We start from the raw sequence: 22,398 nt of genomic DNA, 5'->3' as shown, positions 1-22,398 counted from the left end.
TCGACAAATTTTTTGAAACCTTTCAACAATAAATCTTTCAAGAAAATTCAATTTTTACCATGAGTAAACCTAATAAGTGAAATGTCCTTCCTATATATAAACAAAACTTTTATTCAATTCAACTTTGACATAAATAAAACTTCTTTATATACATAAAAGATAATTTTCCATACTACAAATAAATTACACAAATATTATTTGACAAAATATTAATTTCATAGAAATTTACTACCTTTAATCGAATTTGCTTCTCATAAAAATTTCATTTTACCGAATTGCCATTTGACCAAACAAATAATATATAACAACAATAAATAAGTTTCTTTTTAAATTAGTAGTAATACCTCTTTGTTCAGCCAAATGAAAATTTATTGAAATAGAAATTCTGACATTTAACAATTCGGCTAAATGAAAATTCAATCAAACGTAAATTCTGTTAAATGACTTGAATTCTCATATATGCTCCAATAACTATATCTGTTCATTACAAATTTAACTCCATGGAAAAAATAACGAAATTCATCAGAGAAATTTATGGATTATTATTTTAGAAAGTGGGGAAACTTTTTTTTATCAAAATAAAAATCAGTATAACAAGCTGCGAATATTTTATACTCTTCTGAGATACGTAAACCGCAGAAAAAATAAAAAAAAATAATAATTACAATTCAATTTTATGCAGACACAGTTTCAATGTTAAGTTTATATATTAAAAATGTAATAGAAAACGATTTATTTCTCAGTCAGATTTATGAGTTGCTATAAATTTCTAAACAGGCAATGTGCGCTTTAATGCGGCACTCGCGCACAGAAACTTGAAGGAGAATATTTCTCTCGATAAGCTGCCATGTACCCGCGTGCGAAAAAGATGGGCACATGTGTGTGCGAAATGGAAAAAGGAGCTTGGGGAAAAATGGTTTCAAGAGATCAAAAGCGAATGAGACCTAATGAGATTGACCCATTTATCTCAAGACCACACCCCATGAAAGTAACTGTCGTTTTATTGCAATAAGATAACGTATACCTATAATGCAATCTAAAAATTTTATCTATATATACAATAATCCTTAAAACCCTATCAAATTATTCAACAATAAATCTTTCATAATTTTAAATAAACCGAAATAGTTAAAAATAAATAAAAATTTTTAACGGAGTTGTCAGCTGGTTTTAAAACTGATACTAAAATTACGAAAAATTCAAAACGTCGTCTTGGAACTATACTAATACAAAATTCACAAGTCTGACTGAAACGGATTTTTGCTACTAATATCAAAATTACAAGACCTTTGAAATCTTCTATCTAAATGACACTCACTAAATTCGCAAGTATTTGAAATAGCTTTGTCTGACTGTTAATGTCTTTTACTACTGAATATGGAGAGTGGATGGAGAAAGTATTCTGACATGAGATATAAGATTGAAGAGGGAAAGGGGTTGAACAAAAATATTACTAATGCTTATATAGGGGAAGGAGACAACTTAAAAAATATTTTTACCTAATATTGAAACAACCCCTATTGAACGTTCCTCTTTCTATTCCTATATTGTCGTTTCAAACTTTATTATTTACAATACTTTAATTCTGCGTTAAGGTGGAAGATATCAATTGAATAAAATTTTACTCTTTTCTAACGCTATATAACATTGTTAGCATTTCAATTAATTAAAATCAAAGTATATATTATTATAGAAATAAATAATGAATTTAATTGTATTCTCTTTTAAAAATAGTACAACAATACACACTGTTCCAATCAAAATAAATGTCATTTTTGTTCATTTTGTGAAATTATTTTTAAAAAATATTTAATAATAAATGAAAAATTGACATTTCTCAACTTCTAAGGTTTTTAAACAGTTATGTTTAAAACGAAAATTTGTCAGATATATTTATCAGAAAGGTGTCACAATTAATTTAACGTTTTTCAAATGTAAACCGATCAAAGTTTAATTTTCATTTCAATTAATTGAAAACAGAAAAGAATTTCTCCCTTTCGAAGATGACAACTTTAAAAAATTAGAGCGTAAAACCAATGAAATAGAAATTGCGCTCCACTTGACGTATCACGCCATATAGCCTTTTCAAGGGTGAACGGACTCTGCTCTGAACTATACATAGTAACTACATCAGTTGTGTCAGCCGTTCCGAAATAAGTAGAATAATGTTACAATGTCGATCCTCGAAAAACAATGTCTAAAAATATTCACCTGTTCCCAAACTCTTATTTTACACGTTTAACTTCTTGCGAAACAAAAGGTTATTGAATAAACACAATTTTCGAAAATGAGAAAAAAAATATTTACAAATTACTTCATCTCCTCTACGTTATTTTTACAACTCAATCACTGTTTCCCTATATATAGAGAATGTAATTTTGTTTTTATTTACTTTTATTATTTTACTTTATAACCATTGCTTTTTTAATTGAAATATTTTTGTTTAATTTAAAATAACACGTTATTTAATTAAGTATGTACTTTTCATTTAAAAACCACTTTTTAATTTGCCTTATATATAAAACTCAATTTTTATATGAAATTGCTACAAAAAATATATTTTCCCTAAACAAATTTCCACCTCTTAATAAAAAAAATATATATGAATTTCTAGAAGTGAAAGAAGAAAAAAAAGAAATTTCAAATAAGGGGAAAATTCGTTTTGGTAAATGAGAAACTTGGAATCAACATTGCCGAGTGAGCAATGCCCTAAAAATTGAGAAGACGTTGAACTTTCAACTCACCACATCTTAAAAGTAAAGTGAAGAAGATATCACGTGAACCGGGCGGATCCGCTCGTCATATCCGTTCGTATTGCACTTTATAGGCACTCACTAGTCACGATAGAGCCGAAAGGGGTTGAAAAACTGAATGAGCCACACAGTGAAATGAATTCAATAAAATATATATAGATATAAAAGGGGTAAAGAGGGGGTGTTTTTTCGGACTGGTCTCGTCTTTCGGAACAAACTCACACACAATATTTTTCTCACACGCCAGCAAGTCTCGCGCCTGGTCGCTTCCTCTTCTCGCACTAATTCCTCGCCTATATGCTCACTATAAACTTATAAATAGATATCTGGGTGCGTTTGCTTATTTATATTCTTTTATCGTGTTCCTGGTGCTTTTCACACGCACGGAGCCGCGGAGCAATTAAAAACGGGCATTTTTTCCATTTCATAACCGGAACAAGTAAAAATCAACAATAATAATAATAATAATAATGGATCAACGATTTGTTTCCCGGGGTGAGGAATTCCCACTCTTTCTCTCTCTCTCTCTCTCTTCCTCTTTATATACACTATAACGAACGTCGACGAGCACACGACGCAAAGCAGGATCAATTTTCCCGACTCGGGACTATCGCCCTCAACTCTCAAATGCACTGCGAGTTCAAGCTTTCGGCTTTCGATATATAGTATATATAATTCGAGCGCCACCCTTTCGCCAACCCAAGGGATGAAAAGCGTAGCCGAATATGCTTGTGAAATAAAACTATATATATCTTTTTCAACTCAAAATCACGTATAGTTTATCACACTAGTTTGAGAAACGACTAATAGAAAATTGACTTTCTTTTCCTTATCGTTTTTTTTTTTTTTTTTTTTACTTTTTCCTTGTCTTCTATATATTTCTTGTTTTTTCCACCCCCTTGGACTCTCTAGGCAGACTCAGCGCGAATCGGGTGGTGTAAAATCGTACTCTGGGCACCAGCAGCAACGCACCACGCCAGAACCTATTTGCCCCCACTATCGTTATCCGCCGGTTCTACGACAGCGACGCCTGGCGTCGTGGCGCCCACCCCCACCCGCAATGGAGAAAGCTTTTGCTGAGCGCACACCGAGCTAGGGAAAAGAAGAGGACGACTCAACCTTCCAAACCTATCTATCCTATTCGACAAATGCACTTGCGCCACGAAAAAAAGGCACGTGTGTACATAAGAGGGTTGAATAAATGAATTTATAACAATTGTCCTATAGACAAAATCCAAGAAATAACATTAGATTCGATTAAAATAAAAGAGGTGGGAAGGGGTGATGCGTCAGAAAATGGGCTACAAAACATGGATTTGTCGCCTACTTTTACAAGGGGTTGAATTCAAGAGCATGAAAACAAAAACTCTTTAGATAATGGATTTCTTATGAACGAAAATTACAACTGAAAAATTTCATCAAGACTTACCGAAATTTTTTAGCATGAAGTGAAGTAATGGAAAAAGAACAATAATGATGATGATGATGATGCGGTGGTCCAAATTGCCTCTCAACCGAATTGATATTTCACCTAAAAAAGAATTCTCATCAATCCAAATTGACAATATTTAGTTCATTTTAAATAATAATTAAACATTAATTAATTTCTTTAATAAATCATTTAATTTGAATAATAAAAATAAATCAAATCATATTTTTTAAATATTATAGATTTAGAAAATCATTTAAAAACGTTGAAAAATGTATTTTCAAAATATTTGATATATGGGATAATTTTCAAAAATTAGACAGTCAAATGTATTCAGTTATATAGAACTAGACTAAGTTTATATACAATGAAATGGCTGACGCGTAAAGCACGTTACTACTTGAAAAGAAAAGTGCAACCGGCGTGATTAACAATGCGACACTGACAAAAACTGAATAAAATTTTAAAGTAAAATGAATTTTCAGAAAATACATTATTCACAGAAATATTCCTAAAACTATGATATTTTACTAAAAAATGTATAAAATATTATTATGTGATTATTATAAAATAAATTATTCCCATAAAATAAAGATATTTAAATAAGTGAAAAATTAATTAATTAATTTAATTATGCATAATTGAAAAGTCTTAATTTTTATATTCATAGACAATAAGTAAATAATCTTAAAAGTAAAAAAAAACAATTAATCTGAAAGCTACATAAAATACAATTTATGTAAAATATCCACGTTTTTGGTAACTATGACAAATAATAGTAAAATTACAAACACGTGGTAAAAGATAGTTGTAGTTTTATTATTATTTACAGCAAAATTACCAATATTTCTACGAAAATCACGTTGTACAGTGCAATTTCCATATGCATTGACAACGCGAAAATAAAATAAAGTAAAAAAGAAAATATGAAAAATTAAAATAAACATGTATATAAACAATAACAAACCTGTATTTAATATTTTTCTTTCTTTCAATGTCAGCTTGTATTCAAATCAGATACGAAATACTTTTAAATATGTCGCGGGGTTCCAGTGTATTTTAGGTTATGTTTGACAGTCGAACCCACGCTGAACGACTAATTATATTTTATACAATATAATTCCAAACAAACACTTATCTTTCAACAATAATCAAGATACTCACTATTAAAGTACACAAGAAATTAACAGAATTATTGTTGAATTGTCAAAAATATAAAAAAAAAAAAAAAATGCTAATGAAAAAAGAATAAAAATTCTAACCTTTTTACCAACAGTTGATTCCTCTCTCTGCTCTCTCTGTTGCCCACTTTCCCTTCAATCCGAAATTCTGGACTACTTTCAAAGACTCAATGACAATGACCTGCAATGAAATACTTTAGGTTAATTTCATGTTCCACTTAAATTCGTTAAATTCATTAACGTTTTGTTAATTCTAAAAAAAACAATTAAAAAATTATCACTACTAATAATTGATAATTACAACTGCAATAAATTCATGGATAAAAGTTTTTTTCCTTTATTGCAAACGTTTGATAAATGCTTAATGGAAAAAAAATCTTTTCTATTCTGAGATTTCAGCAAATAAACAACAATAAATAATTTCGTCAAAACAACGCATGACGAGACGCGCGTTCAGCGTCTCTCCCCACCGCCAAATTTTGCAATAATTTCGGCGCGACATTCATCTCTCATTTTTCAATTTAGTCTTCTTAATCAACATATTATGCTCAATCCAACTCATTTATCATTAATCATAATTTTAATCACACTAAATATAAAATACTCTTCTCAATAAAGTTTTTTTATAAATTTTAGGTTGTGAAATGACTCGAGAGCGTGGCGGAAGCAGTCTGATATTTCCGGTGCTTTCCGTTGTATCCCAATTTTTAATTGGGCAAGATTGAGAAGTGTCGTCTTAGACGACCAATAAGACTATAGCTGATAACGTAAAAGGAATTGGAAACCATTACTGTTCTCTTTCCCGATCGTAAGCCGGCACCGGTTCACTAAAAGAACCGATATCACTTTATTAGTAAGTTTTTCATAAACGTAAAGCCTTTAAAATTTGTGAGCCTTTTCTCCGTATAAAAAGTAGACGAACGCGAAGCGGCTTCGAGAAACAGTGCTCGTCGCATAAGTATGGCAGCAGTAGACTTTTATCAGAATCAGCAGCAAGCCGATGGCCAGAATCAAAATCCACAGGCCACGGCTGGTATCCCTGGCAAGGATGACGAGCGAAAACTCTTTGTTGGAGGATTGTCCAGGAACACAACCGAAAACGAACTCCGGGAACATTTTGGGAAATTCGGCGAAATTGAGAGCGTCTCTGTAAAAATTGACCCCTATACTGGAGTTTCCCGAGGTTTTGCGTTTATGGTCTTCACGAATCCGAAAACCATTGACAAATTATTGGCGTCAGGCGAACATTACATCAACAAACGTAAGGTTAGTATCGAAATGCTGATAATGAAATACGTTCATTTTTTTCACCACCTTAGAAGTATCCCTATTTATCCCTTTTTTCATATATTCCCAAGACGCTTTTATTGTACTGTCGTCATTGTCTAAAATTAACGTTGCGTTCCCGATGCTAAAAACGCATTCAGGAACGTACACGAAACACTTTGTGATTTTGTTCCGTAAATTAATAAAAACTCATGTTATTTCACACGTGTCTGAATTTAATTATTATTTGAAAAAGATAATTTAATCTTCCCCTATGTTGAACAAATTCTTTATTTAATTCGTAACTTCCGCTATATTGTAATTATTGACTTCTCGTATTATTCAATTATTCGAATTTATAACCTGTCTTTTATTTTTTTTAATATTTTAAAATTTATTTACTAGAAATTTTTCCTTTTTAAAATTTTTATTATTCATGGTCCAGTGGCGCTTGATAAATTCTAGTCTGCATTACCTAAAAAGCTAAAAAAAACATTTGTAGGGATGTTTGATTGAAAAATCTCTTATAACTGTTTATCTTTATATTACGTGGATATACTTGATTTACCTAAACATCATTATAATAAGCGAAATAATTTTTGTTATAAATCACTAGTGCACGTGGGAAGTATAATTTAATTTTAAAAGTTAACCTCAAATACTCATTCGAAATAAACTAAATAATAACTTACAGTTTTCTAGTTGAAAAATTTCAATTTTCTCTTTGAAAAATAATTTTTTTTGTCAAACTTGAAAATTGACTAATATTGGGTAACAAACGATCCAATATCAATTTTCAAATTTAATTATAATAATGACAATAATAAATTGATTTAATTATATATTGTAAATAAAAATTGTGAAAATGTTCAGATACTTAATGTTGAATAGAATGAATTTTTTTACTTAAGAAAAAAATTAGATAAACAATTGAAACAAAAGATACTCCATATTTTCATATTTTTAAAATCAAGAAACAATTTACAATTGAAGAGTGTTTCACTGTAAGTGTAAACAATTATAATTTTGTCACAGAACCATTGAAAGTTGTTTGAATAAAGATTTAAAAATTCTGTCATTAAGAAATAATTTAGGTAACATAACCTAAAATTTGACAATAATTTCTTTCAGGAATTTTGAATTTGTATCCAAATATAAGTTTTAATGATTCAAAATGTTAAAAATAACTTCTTCACATATTCACAGAGAAACTTTTTTTTATCAAAAATTGTATTTTTTAATTTCTGACTGAAAAAAGTAAACTATTTTTAAATAGAAAAATTAATAAAATAAGGTAATAATATATATAAATTTATTAACGTTTAGGTGGATCCGAAACGAGTAAGCAAAAAGGCACAACATGGAAAGATATTCGTGGGTGGACTGACTCCAGAAATCACGGACGATGATATCAAGACGCATTTCGGTCAATATGGAACGGTCGTGGAGTTACAGGCTCCATTTGACAAGACAAAAAATCAACGTAAGGGTTTCTGTTTCGTCACCTTTGAATCGAGAGATGTCGTTTATAAGCTGTTAAAGATTCCAAAACAAAAAATTAATGGCAAGGATGTTGACGTAAAAAAAGTCAAGGTCAATCCTGATCCAAGGGCTCAAGGATTTTGGGGACCTGGATTTGGATATGGCGGTTATGGTGGCGGTTACGGATACATGAGCGGCGATGGATTCAACGGTTATCATGGATACGATGATCCGTACGCAAACTATGATTACGCTGGTTATGAGGGCTACGAGAATATGGGATACGGTCACATGCCAGGTAAACCAAGAAATGGACCAGGTGCTGGTCCACGCCAATTTCAAAGACATCAACCATATTAATTATGATGGTTTATGAATTTTTTTAAAAAGAACTCGTGAATTCTTTTTGGCGTTTAAAGGGTATAGTAGGAGGTAAATCGACTCTGTTTTCATTGCTGTGCATATTGAACAGAGAGAATTCCTCCAAATAATCCCTAAAGAAAACAAACAAAAAAAAAAATATCGTGCGCTGTACATTTACTGTAAGCTGACAATTTTTAAGTCATATACCCCGGTGTTGCCAATCAATTCATCTTGGTCATTTGTAAGGTTCGCAGTTCTTCCAAGAAAAGTATCCTTCCAATTTTCGCAAAAGGCGGTTGTTCGTTTTGCCTCCTATTATACTAAAAAAAATAATAATAATAAAAAATTAAAAAAAAAAAAATTCAAAACCTGAATGTCCTATTTTTATATGTACAATGGCAGGAACGCGAAAATTAAAATCTTAAAAAAATTTTTACTTCATATTGATGAAGATATTTGAAATTAATAATTTTTTTCCGGTTGTAGAAAGTTTAATCAACTTTATTGCATGATACCTGCCCGAGCATAATTTATATAGAAAAAAAATTAATTTACAGAAAAGGATACCAGTTTGATTTGTCTCCATATTTTTGTTTCTTTTCTTTTTTTAATTAAGTACTAATTTGTACATGTAATAATTTAATACTCTACTGTTAGTAAGAACCCTTAGATCAGTGTTACTTGCACGTCAAGATTCGAGTTTAAGTGAACCGTACTCGACATAGATCTGTACATAATTAGAGTTTTGTACGGTCTACGTACGAGAGAGTGAGAGAGAGTGAGAGACGCTCCTCCAAGGTTCCTAGAACCTTGTTGTTTTATTAAAATATACTTCTTCCTTTTTCAAATAAATAAATAAAAAAAAATCAAGATTGTAATAACATTATATATTCTCCTGTAATTGTTAATCTCAAGTTAAGGGTTCTAACTTTTAAGAATATAAACCGAGACGTGCATAATCACGTTTGCACGTGATTATACACATCTCCATTTATTATTTTTCAATCTGCGTGTACAACGCGCAATTATAATATGAATTAGATATTTACAGTTAGGAATTAGAAGAAAAGTAAAAATATTTCAAAAAATAAATAAAATAAAGTGTATAATTAAAATATGAACGTTTGCGGCATCGACATTACGCAACAGCGACTGAGAGTTCAGAGGTATGTAATCTTTTCAAAAATGAATTTGACTTTTAATGAGACAAAAGAAAAAAAAGAGACAGAAAAAACGAAAATAAAATACCCGAACTCTGTTACTCGCGCGTTGCTGTTTTGTCCAGTGCTGTGTGAAAATGATACGAATATGGCGATAATATTAACACCGTATAAAAACCCAACAAAAAAAAAAAATTATGAACAAAATATTAAAAAGTTTTTCTTGATGCAAAATTCTATAATAAAAAATAAATAAGAACAAAAAAATGGACTGGTGAAACGCTCATGGCAGTATACAACCGACATGAAGTGGCCTGGACAACTTTTAACCATTTCTTTCGCATTTGTAACTATATAAATATAACGAGTCCTTTAAAGGATATGAAGATTATATCTTCATATCGCGCGAAGTCTAGTTATCGTATATATATAGCATATCACTGTTAGTGATAGAGGCCATAGTATACCTTGCAGATAGGTACACTTACGATTTAAATGAAAGAAGAATTTACAATTAAGTAAACGAAAAACAAAGGCCCAGAATATTAAAAAAAAAAAACAAACAAACAAAATACCCTGATAAGATCTAAGAGAAATTTTTTTTCGGCAATTGTAGCATTTATGAAATTTAACAGACTAGATGCATCTCAATTGCATTAAAGTTTGTACATCGATAAATTTTGACACCTTGTTTCGGACCTAATCTTTTTTTTTTTTTTTTTAAATTATACAATAATGAAAAAAGAGGAAAAAAAGCGAATTCACAAAAGTATTAGCAGTTTGGCTTAAAGGGAAACGTTTTTAATTGTCTATCATCATAAACAAAAAATTTATAAAAAGTAAGTTGTAATTCTGGAAGATTTTAAGCCAGGCTAAAGGTGCTTTTGAATTTAAATCTGTATACTATGTATACTGTATTTGCTGTGTGCGAGACAAATATAGATTTATAAAAAGAGAGAGAAACAGTGTGTGGAACAAAAGAAAATATGACGAATATTTTGTTACTATTAATACTATTCGCTTGTTTCACCCATGACACAGTGTATATTTTAATTATAAACAAAAATAAAAGGCCCATTATCTCCGACGCCATTATATTATCGACTTATTCGTTTACCGCTTTATTATTATTATTATTATTATTATTATTATTATTTTAAGTTTTTTCGATGTTTGTCTGTAATTCAACACAATTATCTTCGCTTTATGATGTCTTTTTTGGGTTTGTTTCAATTTACTATTATTATGAAAGAATACAGAATATTTAGATTTATCATTTTTATTATCATTTTTTTGCATGGACACTTATATTCTTTTTTCTCATGATTTATATAAATATATATTATATATAATTCAGGCTTAATATTTTATTATGCGTTATATGAATATTGAATTATATTCATCGTATTAAAAAATAGTTACAGTGTTTGTTAACAAATGCAGGGAAAGATATAAAGAAAATTTCACACAAAAAACAAAAAACAAGGATTTCGTGCATATGTCTTACTTGATTCTCTATTTTATTATATTATTTGATATTTTCTCTAATTACGAGTTATCTTCCAATATTTCAATTATGTATTTCATTTTTTGAACAATTAAATAAATAATATTATATTATTATTATTAGTTATCAAGTATTATTATTTTTTTTTAATTTTATTACAACAAAAAACATCTACTTATTATAAGTAAACTTGATAGTTTACTAAGTTCAATTTAAAAAGTTAAATTTACAATTTTTAATAATTAATTGATTATTTAAAATTATTAAATATTTATTCGGCCAAACACTTTAATGTATTGGTTAATTTATAAAGCAATATTTATTAATTAACCAAGTACAGAAAAAGTTTCGTTGAATTTCAATCAATGGAGATTTACATATTTACAAGTTTAAGTAATGAAAATTTTTTGATTGAAAATGTAAGATTAAATCATTTCTATTTCGAGTATACATTTCAAATTATTTGAATTTAAATCTTTTCTTGAACTGTTTGTTACTCGTAAAAAAAATTTACATAAGTAAATATTCCATATAAATTTAACACACAAGAGATTTCTGTTCAATCAACAAAAGTTGTTTTTCTGTTTATTAATGAAGAAAAAAATTATTTTTCAGTAAATTTTTTGGAGCCAATCGAGACATATCAAAATTGTGAAATAAAAAATTTCTGAAGAAGAGCGTCAAGATACACGGTCATGTTGCAAGTTACAGACACGACTGAGAGCGAGTGCTACACATTTGAGAAACCCAGTATCATTTTATTCAGTCGCGGCGTGGTCGGTGAGCCGCATAGAACTTCGGGCGCAAACGCAAGTTAAAATGCTAATGGAAGATATTGTTTATTTGGGAATTTTATTACTTTCTACATGGTTTGGTCAATATTATCGAAAAATCAAAGATCCCTTTACAAAACAATGGGCAAGCACCTTGTATGGATTGTTGGTGGTTACAACTGTTTCAGGAAGTCATGTGGTTCACCCGATCATCTGCACCCTTGTTAATGCCATCATCGTTACACAGCTGTCTTGGAAGTATGTACACTTATGGTATAGTCACGTGACATTAAACAAAAAAAATAGGTTGATTGCTTGGGTTATTGCACTGTGCATTGCAGATATACAAACGGGAACATCCCGAAAAAGCGGATTCGATCTCCGAAATAAGCATAAAAGGGTCAAACCATTATATTTCGAATGAAGTGGTCGCTGACTAATTTTTAAAAATTATAATACTTTGCAGGAATGATTTTGAAGTTATCAAGATCACGAAATGAAAAGAATTTTAATAAAATTTTAATTATTTATTGCAAAATATGAATTTAAAGTATATGAGGTGCTGAAAACTGTCAATTTTTTAGCTATTAGAAAATATGCAAAAATACGTAGAATTTACCATAAAAATAAAAAATTTTTTTTGTAATTTACTAAGAATGAATAAATTTATCATTATCAATTGATCTAATTATTTAAATATGTGAAATAATATATAAAATATGATTTTCAAGTTCGCCTGTCAAATAACCTAAATTTGCAAATTTCATCTATTAAATGTGAGAAAGAGAAGTCATTAAATTGAAAAAAACCTTACCAAATATAAAGTACCTGTGACTAACTTTTAGTTTTTCTTAGCACTTTTTTCCTTTTTTCTTCATAAATGTGAAATAAAAAGCAATAAAAATTGGCACTTTGCTTATTTGCACTATTTTTAAATGTAAATAACTTTCTTGGAGAAAACTGAAAAATTACAAAACTTGGGCAATATCTAATTGATCACTAAATACACACACTGGAAAAAAATTCGCTTTGGTCCCGAAGATACTTTTTGAGATAATTAAGTTTAAACTTTTCACAATTTTTATCAGGTTAATACATGTAGTTTTTTAAGGACGAAGTTAGGTTTTATTGGTTAAATATTTTGAACTAACTTCAATTTTATAAAAATCACATGTATTAACCTCATAAAAATTGTGAAAAATTTAAACTTAATTATCTCAAAAAGTATCTTCGGGACCAAAGCGAATTTTTTTCCAGTGTGTGTATTTAGTGATCAATTAGATATTGCCCAAGTTTTGTAATTTTTCAGTTTTCTCCAAGAAAGTTATTTACATTTGAAAATAGTGCAAATAAGCAAAGTGCCAATTTTTATTGCTTTTTATTTCACATTTATGAAGAAAAAAGGAAAAAAGTGCTAAGAAAAACTAAAAGTTAGTCACAGGTACTTTATATTTGGTAAGGTTTTTTTCAATTTAATGACTTCTCTTTCTCACATTTAATAGATGAAATTTGCAAATTTAGGTTATTTGACAGGCGAACTTGAAAATCATATTTTATATATTATTTCACATATTTAAATAATTACATCAATTGATAATGATAAATTTATTCATTCTTAGTAAATTACAAAAAAAATTTTTTATTTTTATGGTAAATTCTACGTATTTTTGCATATTTTCTAATGGCTAAAAAATTGACAGTTTTCAGCACCTCATATACTTTAAAGTCATATTTTGCAATAAATAATTAAAATTTTAATAAAATTCTTTTCATTTCGTGATCTTGATAACTTCAAAATCATTCCTGCAAAGTATTATAATTTTTAAAAATTAGTCAGCGACCACTTCAGTCGAAATATAATGGATTGACCCAAAAAATAAAATAATTTCTTTAAGAAAAAAAAACAATTTTTTATGTTACAAATTCAACATTTTTTCATAATAATTTTTTTTTAGTTTTAATGGCAATTTTTGTCTATATAAACAAATTTTTCGAAAACTTAATTTTAATTATATTTTAAAAATAATTAATTCTAGAGAATAGCCAAATAAAATAAAATTTGTTTTAGGAAATAATATTTTTCAAATAAAAATTATTCCATTTAACTTTGCTGAAGTCGGAAACATTTATTAATTCATAACTAAAATTACTTTTCAATGTTTGAGAATATCTTGAACGTTGAAATTGTTTTTTAACGATTTCCATAAATTGATTTTGCTATTTTTTTTAAGATGCGAATCTTAAGTATTTTTTATAATTCATTTTTTATGATAAAAAACTTTAGGAACGTTTTATAATTAATATTGAGAAACTTTTATAAGAATGATATAAGCAACAGGAGAATCTTTTTCTGCTATATTAGTTATTAGCTCCTTTTGTAACATTATCAGGCCAAGTCTATTTAAGTTGTTACGATCAACCTTTGGATCATGATTGCAAGCAATGAGAGATACCAAAACAGAATGGGAAAAAAACTGAAGGAGATGAATATGTAATTTTTAAAGCATTTTTAAAAAACACACTGTTCGTGATATTTACGCATTGCATATATTTTACTGTGTATAGTAAATGTATGCGTTAACAACCAGTTTCATATTGATTTGTAATTTTCAGAAAGTATAATTTGCATTACTCTATCTGAAAGTCACCATTGAAAGAGATTTTTTTTTAATATTGTAATGTTATTCTGTTATAATTGTTCATACTATTCTATAGTTTTTAGGAAAAAAAACATTTTAAGCATTTTTTAATTGATAAATAATTATTTTAAGAATAATTAGATAAAAAGTTTACACTAATTTAATTTAGTAAGGAATTTAAAAATGAAAACATTTGTAATATATTTAATTTCTTTTTATAAATATATTTATAAGATTTATAAGTGCAATTGTCAACAAACGGGTTCATAAATTCATGAAACCGGTTATAAACTGAGTTTTATATACAATCATGCTTATATTTTAATGTAACGTAAAGAAAAGTCGATAAGTTTTAATTATTTTCTAGTCTTCATATATATAATCATATTATTGATATTCCTGAAGTTGTGAATATTTATTTGAAGGAAAATTGTTACATACATTTTTATTTAATTTTTTAAAATTCTAAATTAAATAGAATTTTTTAAATTTTTGTTAATTTGCAGTTATTAATTCAACGTGTATCTATTTTTTCAGGATATGTCACATTGTTAGTATTTTCTTTACTTTCTTTTATCTATTGGTTATCGTTCGATTATGTCATTTATTTGGATTTGAACCCGTGTCGGGTCACACCAGCTTAATTATGATGATGATGACATTAAGGCATTCGGGAGTGGCATTTGAAATTAATTCTGCAGCAACAGCTCCAGAAGATGACGCACAAGGACTTAAATCAGAAGCTTTAAAGCGCGTTACTTTCCTTGACATCTTCCATTATGGATTTAGTTACATGGGTGTTTTAACTGGTATAATACATTCAAAAATAATTAATAACATACATTTTTAAAAAATTCTAAATTTAAATGCACCTTTAAAAAAGAGAAAAACAATTTTTTAAACATTTTAAATTTATTTTTATTATAGGACCTCATTATCGTTATCGAACATATTGGGATTCTTTGCACAGGCCTACATCCGAATATGCTGACCATTGGGGAATAACTTTGTATAAACTCAAACAAGTTGCAGTATTTGCACTTATATTTCTAGTAACCAGCAACGCATTTCCAGCCAAGGTACATTAATTGAAATGTAATTTTAAAGTAAAATTGGAAAAAAATGTGTACAAAAGCATTATTATATTTTCAGTATGCCTTAATGGAGGAGTTCAATAGCAGAAATTTCCTCTACCGATTTTGTTATATTTATCCAACATTTGTAACATTTAGAATGAGAATGTTCATTGGAATGATACTATCCGAATGTGTTTGCCAAATGGCTGGCTTGGGATGTTATCCGACAAAAAGTGAAACAGTCTCTGGTCTGGGACCAAGAAACTATAAACTCATCGAAACACTGTAAATATGTATAATAATATACGATAATCGACTTTTTTGTGAAATTCAAACTGCTGAACTAGCTTCTCTTTGTTTTTGTTTTCAGGTCCAGTGATTTAGAGCAGCTAAAAAAAGAAGACATCGATTTTGAAACCGTTCACAATATGAATGTGGAAAAAGTGGAAACTTGTAATACTGTAAGAACAGCAATGAAAGTTTGGAATACTACTGTTCAATATTGGATGGCTAATTGTGTATATAAACCATTTCCATTTAAAGGACTTAGAACACCAGCTGTTTTTTTAATATCATCAGTATGGCACGGTTATGCACCTGGATATTTTCTTTGCATTAGTCAAATCACTTTCTTTTTGCCCATGGAAGATATTTATGTGAAAATTTACAAACAGTGTGCAGACAATAGTTCCGTACGTATATAATCATATTTTTATTGAACAAACAATTTGCTGATTGAACAGAAATGATCACGAAATCGTAATTAAAACTTTCGCGGATTAAATTAATTTTTGATATGTACAAAAAAAATATATTGTTTAATCTTTTTTATATTCGATAAAAAATGTATTTATGAATTTTATTTTTGCAGGCAAAAATGTTTTTGGGTGCTCTCCTGTGGTTTTTGAAAATGTCATGCATGGCTTATTTAGGACTATCGTTTCAATTGCTTCAATTCGATGAAACGATGACATATTATAAAAGTGTCTACTTCGCAGGTCACGTTTTAGTGGCTATACTTTATGTAACGGGTCGAATAATCGCACCAAAAATATTAGTTAAGGACGAAAAAAAGAAAGGCCTTTAGATATTAACCGAGTCAATTGAAGAAATTTTGTTATTAATATAGAAATTTACGCATTTTGTGATAATACATAAAGAACACGCAACACACAAGCTTGCTTGTAAAATTTAGAAATTTGCTTCAAATTAAAATTAAGAATTATTATAAATTTAGCTCATTAATATATTAGAAATGTTTTTGTAAATTTTACTATAGAAAACAAATAGTAAGTAGACTTCTTCAGAGTATCGACTCTAGTTTTAACAGTTAACTAGAATCTCTATTTTTATTTACTAGTAATATTGTTAAGTACTTAAATTATAACAAGCCTTAATCAATACTTTAAATATCATCAATAGAGAGTCGATACCGTGATATTTAATATAAAGTCCAGTTTGAAAGAGATCTCAAAGTATATAATATGCTTACGAAAAAAGTCAGAATTAAAAAAAAATACTGTTATCTAATTAAAATGACTTTTCGTTAGTTTTACGCACAAGGGGCAAAGTGCCATTTTAAATCAATTTATATATATACAAAATCTCAGAGTAAAAATATGTGATATTTACTACTGTTGCTCTTTGAGTATCCATTTCGATTAAGATAGTAACGTAAAAGTGTGCCTCTAGAAACGTAATATAAACTAACTACGTAAGTCACATTTGCAGATTTTTAAATTAATGATATCGTCGTAAAACATGAACGACATTTACCAAAACTCGCGTAAATTTTAATGAATTTATAAAAATGGTGAGATAAATAAAATCAACCAGTTCATTATATTAGCATTTATTATTTAATTAATCCTCTACAACTTATTTTATTTATTAATAGTTGCTGAAAAAAGATAAGACATCAAATTAAACAATTATTAAAAAAAAATTTAATTGAGAAATTTTTTTTAATAATTGGTTTAAAATTACATTAATTATTAATGTAATTGTACATAATTTTATTTTTATGAGAAAATTAAAACTAAAGTGTTACATTTTTATTTCGGAAAAATAAAAAAACAACACTCTGTTATCATTTCTAATACTTACGCCGCTTTTATAATCAAGATAACAGTTGAAACTCTGAAAAAGAAGAATATTTATTATAAAATAGAAAAAATACCCATATTCAATATCCCTGTAGTGGATTGCAAGGCAGTAGCGAATTCAAAAAAAATATATATATATTTTAAAAATTCCAAAAAATCAGTATTTTTAAAACATATATTTATTGTTAACACCGTTCCCACTTCGATATTTTAAAATAAACTAAAGAATTCGTGTTCAATATAACAAATTTCTATTAATCAACAATCTTAAAACGATTACGATACATCTTTTGTAAAAGAATTAAATTAAATGAAAGCAAAACTTTCAAATTACTTTAAATATAGATATGTTTTATTTAAGTAACAAGATTTGTTTTAAAAAATAAATATTTTAAATTAATAAGTGCATAAGTATCAAATAAAAATAATTTTGATTCTAAAAAATCATCAGGAAATAATTAATAATTACTTAATGAAACACTAAATTTATTTTTAAAAGACTCTCGTAAAGGTTTTTGATATTTATCCCCATAGATAGATACTAGTCAAGTAAACAACTTCAAAAAATTAAAGATATATTTTGAATTATTTCCGGATTGAGTTAAAAAAAATTGTTAAAATAAGAAAAAAATTATTCTACTTAAAAACTGATAAAGGTTTTTGCATTTCCAGAGTGTACAACGATGCTTAATAAAAATTCAATACTTTTTTATATTTTCAAGATCCAAAATAAAATTTTTGAACAAGTTATTTTTATATGTATACATAATAACAAAAAATCGTTCAAAGAAAAAAATTAAATTTTAAAATTCAAGAAAAACAATTAAGTATATATTTACTTTTTTTTAGACAAAATTTTTAAGTTAAACAAATAGAAATTACGATTTTGACAATCGCTGTACTCTCTGAAGTCGATTATAGACTCATTTTTTAATTAATGAATGATTAATTAAAAATTTTACATTTATTAATAAATGCAGTGATTACAGTAATTATTGTTGTTAAAAAAGGTACATTTTTTTAAACATAGCAAAATTGAGACCATTTTTTTTAAATGAACAATTAAAAATTGTGCTACAATTTTCAACTTAAAATATTATTCGTACTGTTTGTCAAATGACTATTTTTTTCAAGAATAAAAGCTATTTAAACAAACTAATAACTTAACTAAATTAAGTATCTTATGAAAAAAGATATTAAATCACTTCCTCAGAAATCAACATTTTGCAAATTAATCCCTACTTTTTTAACTTGGATAAATTTTTAAATAAAAATTTTGAAATGGGAAAAACAAAATGATTTTTGTAAAATAAATATTTTATGAATACGGGACAACCTATAACCACTGCAAATGTTTAATAAACATTTTTCATTCATTAATTAAATTTCTAATCGACTAGCCTCGACCTTCGTTAAAAAAATAATTTTTACGTGTTGTTGCTCGCGAGGTCTGGTGACTTCCCGGGCTACCTGGTTTCAACAACGCGAGGCTGCTCCGGACAGCCTCGTCGGCAGCAAATTTGTTCGTTGATTTCGGGCCTGCATTCTGCATATATCAGCGTTTTCGACACGTACTCTTTCTCTCTTTCTCTCTCTTATTTTCTGCACCCCCCAGAGACACACCGGATTTTCACTTTCGTTCAACGTTCGCGAACCTGCATTCACCAGACCACCAACCGCTTGCTACTGCAAACTGCTTAGACAGCCCTGCTACTCTCAGCTTGCTGCTTACTCTCAGCTACCCCATCATCAGCGACACTCGCCACGCCACTCCTTTCCACCGCCTGTGGCACCATAAAATAACAACTTAGACATTGAGAATAACTTTTTTATATCCATATGTCGAAGTCTAATTTTTCTTTAAAAAAAAAAATAATAATAATAATAATCTTTACTTCTAAATTCTATAATTCTAAATAAAATAAAAAAAAAAATTACATATACATAAATACCAGCCTTTTAAAAAGAGGAGACTTTACCTCAATTTTTAAAGTTTCAGAGATGTGTGTGTGTTGAATCAGAAAAAGGAATATAACTTTTTCAGAATTTCGAAACTTTTTTTAGTATATATAACAGAATAAATATTTCTAAGGACACTACATAATTCGAACATGTTGAGAGAAACAACTAAATACAAAATTTGCGTGATAATTTCAACAAACAACCCGGATGTTTTGTTCTACTCTGATCACTACAATCGATAATATAATTAACTAATTCGGAAAAGAATATTTTTTGGCGCTTTCAATTCGCTATGCTTTATTATAAATGACAAACTTACATTATATAATATTATAATTTCCTGAATTGATACAGAAACGCAGTACTTATGTCTAGAGTTGCTACAGACGTAGAATTTCCAATTCTATATTATTAAGAAAGAAAAAACGAGAAACTAAGGAGGAAAAAAACAATTCTGTCGAAACCTCGATATTTTATATAAATTCCATTTATGAAACATCATTTAATTGTTAAACAAATATCGAGATTTCAAACGAATATTGCGATATACAATGAAGCAATAGCGTCGACTGACTTGAGAATACGAAAAATCATTAGAAGGGACGTTTACGATTAAATTTTACATCAATTTTCTTATTTTTTTAGTACATCATAATTTGCTAATCTAAAAAAAACCAAAAAAAAAATTCGTATTTCATTTCGGTTTTGCCTACCCTAAAGTGTTTAATCGTGAAAATAAAATTTTTCATGCACTTTTATAGGATGTAGGATAATTTCGCAATAAAAGAATAAATTTGTTCGTAAACATTTATATGAATTTCATTCAAATCGTCTTTCAGAGTTTCAAAAAAAAAAAAAAAGAAAAAAAAAAAGAAAAAATGTTTCAAGTGCTATATCAGAAGCTGCAAAATTGTGAAATGGAAACTTTCAGGCAGATCTTTAACAATTAAAAATTTGATAACATTAAAATTAAATTTCAAATTTATTTGAATTCCGTTGAAAAACGCAATCTTATAATTACAATAAAATTATAAGCAAATACTAAACTTTTTTTTTGTTTTTGGTAAAAAAAAAGAAAAATTGTAAGTCACCATAATTAATATGCAAATGGTAAAAAGGAGATATTAAATGTGCCAAGTATTGTTAGGTATAGAATGATAGAATACCTTTTTGTATTCTGCTTTCAGGCAGGAACATCACGATAATGCCTGTTCATATTATCTCCAATTTCGTCTTCAATCGTTCAATCTCTGCAAAAGTTACAGACAATTAATTAAATTTTTTTTACACAAAATTAATTCAAATAAATCATGAGAAATTCTAATATAAGATAAATTTTAGAGAAAACATTTTTTAAATTTTACCTGGATTTAGAACGACTGTCTTTTTGTCTGTCAGCAGATTTGCTGCGAGAATGGGATTTTCCTCGGGAACTTTTGCTGTCGGATCGGGAACGGCTGCGGCTACGACTGTAAGAACGTTTACGATCCCTGTCGCGGCTTCGTGATCTGGAGCGAGATCGTGATCGTGATCGTCTGCGATCTCGGCTACGACTGCGTGATCTGTAAAAATAAAAGATTTTAAAAATTAGAATTTTCTTTGCTTATTTCCTTCTATTTATTAGACTTATCTTAAAGATCGATAAATCTAACGAGACTAAAATAAATAAATCCGCGTAAGCGAGCAATTGAACCTTGAAGCTCTCTAAATATAGAATTCATATTTTTACCTTCCACGACGACGACTGTTGCGACTTCTGTGTGGAGAAGTTGGTCTTCCATATCGAGCCATTTGAACTCTCAATTCCCTACCATCCAAAAGACGACCATCCATGGCATCAAGTGCGTCTTCAGCGTCTCTTTTATCATAAAATCTGCAATAAAATACTTAATTAGAATATATATTTTACATACATAATACATTATTATTATTGTTATTATTATAAATATTTTATATTACACATTATGCAATAAATTGCAAATAAAAACAGTTTAAATTGACAGAAAAACAAATTGAAATTTCCTACTTTACAAAAATTTCTCAAAAATTATATTTCGTCGATGATTTACAGTATAAGATGAGAAGGACAAGTGGTGACAAAGCGTTACATGACGTCACAAATAGGTCTGCATTAGGAATTTCAGTCAATTTTTCTTGCCAATATAACGAATGAATAATTTGTAAATTTTCAACTTACCTGACGAAAGCAAAGCCACGGCTCTCGCGAGTAAAACGATCTCGAGGTATATAAATATCGCCCACTTCACCGCATCGCTCGAAAACACGACGCAAATCCTCCGGCGTCGTTCGGTACGTCAAATTGTCCACTTTTAACGAAACCATCCCGTCAATACGGGGTGGAGGACGCCCGTAACTCATTTTCACTGTACGAGAATTACTTTTCAAGAGAAATAAACACTTTTTCACATTAAAATCGATTAAGAAATTAGAATACGAACAAACCTTGTTGCCACAAGGGAATCAAAATGGCGAATGTAATGGCGACTTGGCAACTAACGGAAATGAAAAACGAACGAAAATTATGGCGGACTGTAGAGGGGGAACAAAATGAAAAGTAGGGGAACAAAGCGGAAGAGACGTCATTATGTGCTAGTCAAAATAGTGACTATAATAAGAAAAATTCTTCAAAATATAAATACCAGAGAATTCTTTAAATTAGAAAAAAATATTCATAAAATATG

General features: G+C 28.5%; 4 protein-coding genes across 10 annotated transcripts in view; 2 read left to right on the top strand and 2 right to left on the bottom strand.

The window, feature by feature from the left end:
• LOC127280959 (muscle calcium channel subunit alpha-1) overlaps positions 1–5,760 on the bottom strand; it is a 50,618-nt gene extending 44,858 nt beyond the window's left edge. For 4 of the 6 annotated variants that reach the window (XM_051304394.1, XM_051304402.1, XM_051304423.1 and 1 more), the window contains exons 1-3: positions 5,665–5,760; positions 5,150–5,544; positions 4,183–4,284 (exon numbers count right to left, since the gene is read on the bottom strand). The gene's annotated coding sequence lies outside the window, so the exon portion shown is untranslated. Of the gene's footprint in view, positions 1–2,744; positions 3,712–4,182; positions 4,285–5,149; positions 5,545–5,664 lie in introns of those variants that run through there. The other 2 variants (XM_051304431.1, XM_051304412.1) reach the window with 2 other exon arrangements.
• Positions 5,761–6,123: 363 nt separating this feature from the next.
• LOC127280981 (RNA-binding protein squid-like) lies at positions 6,124–11,263 on the top strand. Its single transcript, XM_051304455.1, has 2 exons — positions 6,124–6,629; positions 7,956–11,263. The coding sequence occupies exons 1-2, from the start codon at positions 6,324–6,326 to the stop codon at positions 8,469–8,471; spliced, it is 822 nt and encodes a 273-aa protein (XP_051160412.1). The 5' UTR covers positions 6,124–6,323; the 3' UTR covers positions 8,472–11,263.
• Positions 11,264–11,745: 482 nt separating this feature from the next.
• LOC127280943 (lysophospholipid acyltransferase 7) lies at positions 11,746–17,472 on the top strand. The gene is made up of 6 exons (XM_051304367.1): positions 11,746–12,172; positions 15,091–15,362; positions 15,481–15,632; positions 15,706–15,914; positions 16,000–16,321; positions 16,501–17,472. Exons 1-6 carry the CDS (start codon positions 11,961–11,963, stop codon positions 16,714–16,716), a joined length of 1,383 nt encoding a protein of 460 aa, XP_051160324.1. The 5' UTR covers positions 11,746–11,960; the 3' UTR covers positions 16,717–17,472.
• A 1,470-nt stretch (positions 17,473–18,942) lies between these two features.
• LOC127280951 (serine/arginine-rich splicing factor 2) lies at positions 18,943–22,228 on the bottom strand. 2 transcript variants are annotated; one of them, XR_007842901.1, is made up of 5 exons: positions 21,894–22,228; positions 21,426–21,569; positions 21,061–21,258; positions 20,863–20,946; positions 18,943–19,518 (listed from the first exon to the last, which is right to left on the bottom strand). XR_007842901.1 is itself a non-coding variant. In XM_051304380.1 (4 exons), the coding sequence occupies exons 1-4, from the start codon at positions 22,073–22,075 to the stop codon at positions 20,940–20,942; spliced, it is 531 nt and encodes a 176-aa protein (XP_051160337.1). In that variant the 5' UTR covers positions 22,076–22,228; the 3' UTR covers positions 20,660–20,939. The 2 variants fall into 2 exon arrangements, 1 of the variants encoding a protein (XP_051160337.1); XM_051304380.1 differs by lacking the exon at positions 18,943–19,518 and having other exon boundaries at positions 20,660–20,946.
• Between the last annotated feature and the right edge of the window lie 170 nt (positions 22,229–22,398).

This window comes from Leptopilina boulardi, unplaced genomic scaffold (assembly GCF_019393585.1).
Source record: "Leptopilina boulardi isolate dan_hultmark-lab unplaced genomic scaffold, ZJU_Lbou_2.1 LbouV2_112, whole genome shotgun sequence".
NCBI classification, from domain to species: domain Eukaryota; kingdom Metazoa; phylum Arthropoda; class Insecta; order Hymenoptera; family Figitidae; genus Leptopilina; species Leptopilina boulardi.
Note: the sequence above shows the minus strand (reverse complement) of the source record. Positions and strands in the feature narration are given on the sequence as shown.

Coding starts and splice junctions, on each gene's coding strand:
- LOC127280981 (XM_051304455.1), top strand. CDS start 6,324: ATGGCAGCAGTAGACTTTTATCAGAATCAGCAGCAAGCCGATGGCCAG. Junction 6,630..7,955: donor ATTACATCAACAAACGTAAG/GTTAGTATCGAA, acceptor ATTAACGTTTAG/GTGGATCCGAAACGAGTAAG.
- LOC127280951 (XM_051304380.1), bottom strand. CDS start 22,075: ATGAGTTACGGGCGTCCTCCACCCCGTATTGACGGGATGGTTTCGTTA. Junction 21,570..21,893: donor CGTGGCTTTGCTTTCGTCAG/GTAAGTTGAAAA, acceptor ATTTTATTGCAG/ATTTTATGATAAAAGAGACG. Junction 21,259..21,425: donor AACAGTCGTCGTCGTGGAAG/GTAAAAATATGA, acceptor TTATTTTTACAG/ATCACGCAGTCGTAGCCGAG.
- LOC127280943 (XM_051304367.1), top strand. CDS start 11,961: ATGCTAATGGAAGATATTGTTTATTTGGGAATTTTATTACTTTCTACA. Junction 12,173..15,090: donor GTTACACAGCTGTCTTGGAA/GTATGTACACTT, acceptor CTATTTTTTCAG/GATATGTCACATTGTTAGTA. Junction 15,915..15,999: donor TATAAACTCATCGAAACACT/GTAAATATGTAT, acceptor TTTTGTTTTCAG/GTCCAGTGATTTAGAGCAGC.